Genomic DNA, 9,704 nt, shown 5'->3' on the forward strand with positions numbered 1-9,704 from the left:
GAAAGAGATATTTGCTTGTACTAGATGATGTTTGGAGTGAAGATCAGGAGAAGTGGGAGAGGGTGAAATCTTCACTCACATGTGGAAATGAAGGATGTGTAATTCTTGTAACCACTCGTATTGAAAAAGTAGCATCAATCATGGGCACATTTCCTGCCAACCACTTGAAAAGACTCTCAGAGGATGACTGTTGGGCTTTGTTCAAGCAACGTGCGTTTGGTAGCAGTGGCAGAGAGGAGCAGAATGCTGCAAACTTGGTGATAATTGGTAAAGAGATTGTAAAGAAGTGTGGAGGTTTACCTCTGGCTGCAAAGGCTCTAGGAGGCTTATTGCGCTTCAAACACTCGGAGACTGAATGGCTTTTTGTGAGAGACAATGAAATTTGGGATCTGCCTGAAGATGAAGGAAATACCATTTTACGTGCCTTGAGACTCAGCTACAATCATCTGCCCTCATATTTGAAACAATGTTTTTCTTATTGCTCCATATTTCCAAAGGATTATGTGATTGAGAAGGAAAATTTAATCTATCTCTGGATGGCTAATGGTTTTATTCCATCTAAAGGTGAAATGGACTTGGAAGACATTGGGAATGAAATTTTTAATGAGTTACTATGGAGGTCTTTCTTCCAAGATGCAGTAAAAGATGCTGGTGGCAATGTATTGAGATGTCAGATGCATGATTTAGTCCATGATCTTGCATGTTTTGTTATGGATAATGAATGTTTAAACTGGGAGCAGATTAGCAAGAAAAAAAATTTTCAAAAAGGGATTCGGCACTTGTCATTGATCTATTACGAGCCTTCGTCTGACTTCCCATCCATTAATATTGAGTCTTTACATAAATCTCAAACCATACGTACCCTACTGCTGCTAGGTTCCCATCTGACAAAAATAGATGAGTTGTTAAACTTTTCAAATCTTAGATGCTTACGAGCGATAGATTTGAATAATTCAGGATTTTCTATTACCAGCCAGATGCTTTCTACAGTAGCCTGCTATTTGATACACCTGAGGTACTTGAACCTCTCCTACACGAGTATTAGGACATTACCAGAGTCCTTGAGGAACCTAAAACATTTGCAAACATTGAGACTACAATATTGTTCTAAACTTCAAAAGCTGCCTGCACACTTGAGTACCATGAGTTGCCTCAGGCACTTGGATATTGAGGGATGTGAGTCGCTAAGTCATATGCCAACCGGGATAGGGCGGTTGATTCACCTCCAGACATTAAGCATCTTCATCGTGGGGAAGAAGAGTGGATGCCATATCAGTGAGTTACAAGGACTGAACCTTGGAGGAAATTTATACATAAAATGTCTCGAGAACGTGAAGAATTCAATGGATGCCAAAGAAGCCAATTTGGTAAGAAAGAGAAACCTTGACTCTTTAACCCTGTCTTGGTCTCGGTCTGGGTCTCGGTCTCGGTCTCGGTCTCGGTCTCAGTCTCCAAACATTGATCAAGAAAATGCTGATGATCAAGAGGTGCTAGAGGGCCTCCAGCCCCCGGCAAGCATAAAAGGATTGACAATAGAAAGATACCAGGGCATGAAGTTTCCAAGTAATTGGATGGAGGATTTGTCGCTCCAAAATTTGGTCAATGTCACACTTCGCAACTGTAAAAGATGGGAACAACTCCCGCCTCTTGGGCATCTGCCACTTCTTAAGTTTCTTTATTTAGGTGGGATGAATTCTGTACGATACTTAGGTGTTGAGTTTGACAGTGGTGATGGCTTGGGTCAAGGATTATTCCCTTTGTTGAAAGACCTAGTCTTGAGTTATATGCCAAGTCTGGAAGTATTGTTGTTGAATGTTCGAGAAGGAAGAAAAGTGCTCCCTTCCCTTGTAACAATGACAATTACAAAGTGTGACAGGTTGACAACTCTCCCATTGCTCCTGTCTCTTCAACATTTATCTCTAGAAGCAGTGGAATATGAAAACGTTCTAGAAGGGCTGCTACAAAACCGGAACCTCCCCGTTCTTCAGAAATTGAGTTTTAGAAACTGCTCCAAGCTCATCAAATTTCCAAGATTGTCTATTAGCTCTCTTAAATATTTTGAGGTCATCGATTGCAATGCTCTGAAATATTTGTGGGAGGATGAGACCCAATTCCAGGGATTGAGCTCTATAAAGACATTGAATATTCAAGAGTGCAAAGGACTAGCATCCTTGTCAGGGATGAGATATTTAACATCTCTCAAGCATTTGGAGATTAGAAGATGCCCAAATCTAGAACTCTCCCAATTGGAGGATTTTCGGCACCTCACTTCCCTTCAAAACCTAGCCATTACCTCCCTGCCTGAGTTGACGTCTTTGCCAGAGAACTTAAAATATGCTACAATACTGCAAAGTTTATGTATCGCAGGATGTGGGTGGCCTGACGGCCTAACTGCGTTGCCAGAGTGGATCCACAATCTCACGTCTCTTCGATTTATAAATATTTATGGGGGTTGTCAAAATCTTATTTTTTTGCTAGATGGTCTTCAACAATTGACAGCCCTACAAAATCTTGAAATAAGAGGTTGCAATGCTGTCTTGGAAACAAGATGTAGAGAAGGAGGAGAAGACTGGCACAAAATATCCCACATTCCTAACGTTCACATCAGATCATTGCCAACACCAACGCGCATGAGACAAAACAATGGATGTTGGGGTCGTCTCTTGGAGTTGAGGAGGAGGTGATATTGATGCATTTTTAACAATAAACAGGTATTTTCTAAGGTGTGACTTTTATCTCTTCAATTTATCACCAATCTAATTTTTTTATTTATATATTAAATATTATTTACGCTGCAAGTTATGTCCTTATTATTATTTTTTTTTAATACTTTTTTTATCAAATATTATTTTCAACTAAAACTAAAACAAATTATGTCAAAACTCTATAGGTAACAAAAATTTCAATGTAAAATGGTGGAAAGGAATTTTTTTTTCCAATGAAATAGAATAATAATAAAAAAAAAATACAGCACAAGGTAGAAAACTGTTTAACGTCTAAGAATTGGGATTTGTGACCAGAGTGGAATGAAAAATTCATTACCAATGTAAGGCTATATACATTTAAAGTGATGGAGAAGATTTTTTGTAATATAAGCTAATTTGTTCCTTAGTAGAAGGTAATTAATTAATATATACAATAATGAAAGAATCTTCCACAAAAATGAATGAATATAAAAGTAAGATACATAAAATAATGGTAATCTGTAAATGTGAAAGATCTTATCAATAAATATCAATTGCATAGAAACTTTTATAATGAAACAAATAGAACTTTTCTACCGAAAAAAAAGAAAAAAGAAAAAAGAAAAAACAATAGAGACTAATAAAACAGTGGAAATCCTATTTTATAGGAATATTTTTCTTTTCCAATTTTTTTGCATTGAAATAAACAGATCAGCCTAAGAAAATCGAGAACCAAACTAATCAGTTTTTGGAAAATAGAAAATTATGGATCTTCATCCTTAATGAACCAAAAAACGAAAGAAGATCAACTTTGGTCTCCTAACAACTTGTCACATCCAGTTTTAAAAATTATGCCACAAACGACTTTACAAACACAAGAATGATGTCAATGGTCTCCTCAGCTTAACATTTTTTGACGCTCGTTTTATCCCTCATTTTAGCTTGTTGAGTTTTTTGACTTGTATGTAATTATGTTCTATTTCTTGTTTTGATTTGAGCCTTTGGGTATTATTTTTTGAAGCTCAGCTTAGTGCCCTGTTTCTACATGTTGGCTATAGGTTCTTGTCTTGGAGTGTGTATATATATACACACCTTTCCTTTTCCAAATTTCTGATGCTCAAAATTTTTTGTCACAGGATATCGAAATAAAGGAAACTCTACAGCCTACATTAGGAAGAACAAACATCTCACTAGTTGGCCTTTATAGCTCCTACCTTCTGGATGTTATTTTTCGATTTAATGTTTGTGTTACTCTAAGTATGTAAGTTGGTTTTCCATTTTAATGTTTGTGTTGTTACTCTAAGTATGTAAGCCGATAAACAATAATATTTAGGCTCATGTCGTCATTGCCCTACAAGCTATGCAAATTGGTAGAGGTTATTTTCATAATGGCTTTCATATTGTATCCCAACTTCTCAATAATAAATTTTGTCAAAAGCTATGGGTCAGGATGTGAAAATTATCTACAACCACTATATTGGGCAGTGAGTATCAGATGAACGAGAGTCTCTTGGGGCGCATGCCCAGATGCTCTCAGCCGTCTGATGCTTGTCGCATTTCCCAAGCCCGAGTTATCAAGTTCTCAACTAACTCCCTCCCCCATTCGAACCATTACTTTTTCAAAATCTGATGGAAAATCTGTTTGTAACTAGGCGGTTACAATACAACATATTGTTCTAACAGCAAATTTTGCTTCCCTGTTAGGAAAAGAAAACCTAGGCGGTTACAAGTTACAACAGAATAACAGATTTGTTGTAACAAATATTTTACTTTCCTCTAATGCCCTTTGTTACGTTAGAAACTATCAGTTTTTAATTTCACTCTCTCTCTCCCTCTACCTCTTTCTATGGGGCACCAACCCTCCGTCCTCTTTCCTTCCTCCGCCGCGCCCACCGGTTCCTCCAAGTCTCCGCCGCAAGGCGTGGTCGATTTGTAATCGCCGGTGAAATACATGCCACTTCGTGACAGCAGCAACTTCACTCTAACTTAACAAGTTGCTGCTGTTCCGAAGGGGCTTGTATTTTCCAGAAACCAGCACTACCCCCTGGGCCCCCGGCCGCCATCTTCGAAATTAAGAAACCTCTCTCAAGTTACGTAGCTGCACGTATCTCTACATTGACGACGCTTCTACCTATAAATAAAATTGCAATCACCATTTGCGGTTGTTTACGGTGAATGGAAGGTAGACGTCATAGCAGGGTTTCAAAATCTGTGAATCGGACCCAAAAAATCGGCAGAATCACTCCGATTCCGAGTCAATCTGAATCGAAATGGACAAGGACAGATTCCATCACCGGTTCCTATTTTTAAAACCCTTTCTATAAGTGTCGGTGTCGTCTTCGGCATCGTTTTGGATTTGCAGGTGCCAGCGTCTACTTCAACGCAATGTCAGGCATAGGTGATTCGGATTTCGGATGCGCACCAGACATGCTGGCGGGCTAGGGTCTCAAGGTGAGGCTCTCTTTAGTTGAAAAATTACATAATTAGCCCTTTATTATATTGCTACCCATTGCATAGATGGCAAACAAAATTCAATTTCTAACCAGATTCTGAATCATATGGGGCATCACCATAGTCTAATCCTCTTTACATGAAGCTTTTCAAACACAAAGGTGGGCAGAAAGGCGAAAATGGTCATCCTATTGATGCTTCTAAGTTTGTTTCCATTAGCCCCAGCACTAATGTAGCCCTTACACTCTTGAACATATAAAATAATTTAATAATTTTTATTCAAAAAATTTCATATATAAATTGATCAATCAATGTGATTGTGTGAGGAGAAGTAGGCTACAATATGGTTAAGAGAATCTCCAAATACAATAAATGGAAATGAACAATGTAATGGATAGGAGTACTACCGAGCCAGGTTGCGTTAGGCTTCTGAAAACTCGGAACCAACCCAGCTTGACCTTGGCCCTGTGCCCCTGTTCTTTTGGTAAGGCTGGATTTGGCTCAACACAAGCCTGGCTCAGCTTGACTCCAAGCGTGGAAATCCTAACACTAGCCCAACACGTAAATTTTTTTTTTTTAGCAGATTTAGGTTCACCATGGCAAACTTGCAAACCTTCCCCAGCTTGCCCTTAGTAATGGAATTTTAAAGGCCAGAGGTTGCATGCAAAGAACTGTAGCTGGAAGAAATTGAAGAGATGGTCCTTAGGTATGTTCATGGTTTTAAAAATTAGATTGGATGGGTATCCATCAAATCAATCTCCAATTTTGATCGATTTGAGTATCAAATCCACTGGTAGGGTATAAGGATAAAATAGTAACAAAAAAATAAATTTGAACTTTAAAAACAGGGATAAATCTATCCAATCCCGACTGATACCAATCTCATGTCTTAAAAACTTGTTTAGGATAGCAGGCAATAGGGGTGTTATCATTTGGACTGCAGTCATGGCGGGCAGTATGTTGGCATTGGTGGCAACGTGATGGGTTTTGGTAGATTGGGAATGATGGGCAGAGGCACCATGGATGTAGGCATAGGTGGCAATGAAGGCAGTGTGGCATAGGAAAGATAAGGATGGTGGGTAGAGGCAGCACCAAGCTCTATTATTACATAAAAGATGTTTATAACATTCATATGAGAAAGGTCATCTTTGGTATTATTTTTCTTTTTGATTTTTACCTATTTAACAAAAATTATTAATGAAAACCATTTTTTTTTATCAAAACATAAAAATGGTTTAGTAACTACTGGACAATTTTTTTTTTTTTTTTTTTTTTTTTTTTTTTTTTTTTGAGAAATAGTTTGAAATCTTTATGTGCAAAATGGTTTTTTGAAGAAATAGGTAAAGAGATTCTCTTCACCCATCTTCCTAATAACTTCTTTCTCCAAATATGCTCAAAATTTGGTTTGGGTAGTAATTACTTTGAGAAATGAAGCATAATCTCCCCAGACATTTATTTATGGTGGATTTTGTGATTATTGAGGATCTACCTTGTTTTTCTTGTTCTTCCTTCATCTCTTCCACTGGGGGGTGTCAAGATCTCTCAGTGTTGGGGGAAAGACCCGGGAATATCAACATGAGGGATTTCTGGTTATCTTTTTTGTGGTTATCTTAGTGGGAAGCTGCAAACTTGGGCATTCTACATCTTGCTGAAACCCCCAAGAGCACCCAAGCTGTAGCTACTTTTCATGAAAACTGGTGCAGTTATTGAGTCACTTTACTGGTGGAGTTATTCTGCACTTTAGTTTGACTTGGCCCTCACGGATCTCTTTTTGTCACTTACCACCTAAAACTCTCATTCTGTTGCCTTAGTAGGTTGTAAGGAACATTTGTGTCAGATTGTCAGATGCTGGCTGCGGTGGGATTCATTGTACTGCAACCTTTAGAGGGCTTGAGCAAAGGTTTTTTGTTATGAAAACCAGCATTGGTACATGAGTTTATAATGTTCCATTTGACAACACTCTGTGAGAGTGATTCTGGTGATTTTTTGTTCTGAGGGAACATTTTGGGAGTGGAATCCGTTTGGCAATTCCGGGTTGATTTTGTTTTCCTAGGAATGAACCGGTCCGAAAAGTGTTCTGCGAACAAAAAATCATTTTTTTCTCTTTCTATTCGCACAACAAATTGATTCTGACAAGCACTTTCTCATTATCTCTCTTACCCTCACCTCTCATCTCTCTCTGGCACACTGCTTGAATGTGGCAACCCGGCTCACCATTTGGCAGTCCTCTTCTCCGTCTCCGACATGTCGTTGAGCTTTTGATTCCATTCATTTTACTAGCCTCTTAAAGAAAAGATGGATCTTATCATGAGTACACTGCTTGAAATCTTCGAAATTCAGAAGATGATGATGAAGAGGTGAAGATGATGAGCAAGCCAAAGTTACACCTCCAACTTTTGTTAAGAAGCCTTCTGCCCAAGCCTGTGGCCCCTCCAACTTGAGTGCCAAATCTAACCCTGATGGCCAATCCTCTGATGATAAAGACAATTAAGTGTCTGAGATGGGAACAAGGCTGAGATCCATGGGTTTAGTGGAGGCCCTGGGTTTTTTCAAATACCAACCTGATCCTAAACTGGTAAGGGTGAGCCTGAACTGATAAGGATCATAGACACCTTAACCATTAGGGCCTCGGCCAGGCATTCGTTTATCTCACTCCATTTCCATAATTGCATGTCCACTCCATGTGCCCAACGCCCCCATATTATTTTTAATTGATAAATTGAACTTGTATAATGACTCAGACATAGAATAAGAGAACTATACACTGTAAGTAGTAAAACTAGAATTACTTTGTTTTGATTGAGAATATGGAAACTATGATTTACTTAAATTAGTTACCCATGTGTTTTTATACAAAATATTGGACTTGCAAACCTGTTTCTTTTTTTCCATCCCACCTTGGTGTTGATGTTTCTAATCTTGTTGGGTCGTTTTTGCAGTGCTCTCCTGACTATGCGTATGGTCCTAATGGATTTCCAGCATGGGGAATACTGCCCAACTCAGTTTTGGTTTTTGAAATTGAGGTCCTAAGTGTGCAGTAATCACCCTTTCAGAGTTGAATCATTTGCCTACTCTTTACATAACATTATTATGGATTATATGTGCTTGGCTTTCTGTTCTGTGAACATCTTTGGGGTTGATATGGTGAACTAGATTTTTTATCTTTTGGATTCCATATTACATTAATTATGAATTAAAACACCTGAGACTTGTGATCCTTTAAAAACTCATGTTGAGGTCACCGGCCACAGACCTTTTTGGGTCAAATGTTGGCCTTGCTGGTTACATAGATGTGGCATGAGTCAATACATCTATTAATTTGGAAGTAGGCAGCGTGGCCTTTAGCAAAGATGGGATTGTGGACTGCCAGCACAAAGATTGGGGTGGGGGGTGTTGGTGTTGTGTCCGAGAGATGGCGAGCTGCAATGGTCATAGTGATGCTTGCTAATCAAACGGAGAACGGAAAAAATGGAAAACGGACGGTATGAGTTTTAAACATATATATTTCAGAAAAAAAGGGGATAAATATGGGAGTATTACTCAAATAAATTAAGTAATTATTACATGAATACTTAAATCTAATGCTAAAAACAACTATTTTATCCAACATTAATTTATTAATATTCCTACAATCCAATTGAAGTTTCAAGACATATCATCCAACGTGAATTTAAATTTCACAACATATGAAAAAAATATGTCCAAAGTGTTATTGAGTAATGTGGCTTGATTATGATGTTGTTCATTATTGTTTGTTTTTGTTAACTAGGGTTTCTAGGCTTTCGGTCTGACTATTCTTTCGAGTACAATCACTGAATCGGGTCACTAGTGGGATTAATTGGAAAGTCAAACTAATCCCGAAAAATTATTTAAACAAGAATATTATTTCATTGTTGTCAACATAACAACACACACTCATGTTGGAATCATCACTTTAGACATACTTTTTTGTAGATGCATCAGTTTGTAGCTCAATTTCGGGGTTTGTGTATTAAATTTGAGTTGAATGTGAAATCATGATAAATGTATCCCTTTGATTCAGCTTTACGTCGGTGAAAGAATTAGGTCGGAGTGTGGGAGAGAGAGAAATGGTCAATTAAGTAAGGCATTCTATTAAACAAGTTAATTGTAAAAAAAAAAATGGCAAAAAAACATAAATGTGTTTAAAACTTGTTTGAAATAGACAAGCTTGCCATTTGTCGTTTTTTCCTAGATCTTTGGGAAACAAACCGCAAAATGCATTTTAAGGAAAAAAAAAAAGGGAACACCATTTTAAACGCATTTTTGCTAACTAGGGCCCATACGATACTGAGTTAACTCGGTCTATACAATATCGATCCCTCAATTAATACTTATAGATCAAATAATTTACATGTTATGCACTTGTCTATTGCATGGGGTCAATGGGAATATGGGAGGCTAGAGGAAACATCAAAATGGATGTCATTTTGCATTTCATAGGGGGTGAGGTGGTCATTTCACATCCACACGTGTCTGGATGCATGAGCCACATCCACCTAGCCAGAAATCAATTTCCCTTTTTTCTTTTTTGGTAGAAATCCACCCTGT

General features: G+C 38.0%; 1 protein-coding gene and 1 long non-coding RNA gene across 2 annotated transcripts; both read left to right on the forward strand.

Moving 5' to 3' along the window:
• The first annotated feature begins 6 nt into the window (after positions 1-6).
• Positions 7-4,125, forward strand: LOC122076980 (putative disease resistance protein RGA1). Its single transcript, XM_042642667.1, has 2 exons — positions 7-2,711; positions 3,821-4,125. The coding sequence occupies exon 1, from the start codon at positions 141-143 to the stop codon at positions 2,682-2,684; it is 2,544 nt and encodes an 847-aa protein (XP_042498601.1). The 5' UTR covers positions 7-140; the 3' UTR covers positions 2,685-2,711; positions 3,821-4,125.
• Positions 4,126-4,544: 419 nt separating this feature from the next.
• On the forward strand, positions 4,545-8,296 carry LOC122076981. Its single transcript, XR_006139672.1, has 2 exons — positions 4,545-5,135; positions 8,075-8,296. It is a non-coding gene; the product is annotated as an uncharacterized LOC122076981 (long non-coding RNA).
• Positions 8,297-9,704: the final 1,408 nt, after the last annotated feature.

Source organism: Macadamia integrifolia, chromosome 4, assembly GCF_013358625.1.
Source record: "Macadamia integrifolia cultivar HAES 741 chromosome 4, SCU_Mint_v3, whole genome shotgun sequence".
Lineage (NCBI taxonomy): Eukaryota > Viridiplantae > Streptophyta > Magnoliopsida > Proteales > Proteaceae > Macadamia > Macadamia integrifolia.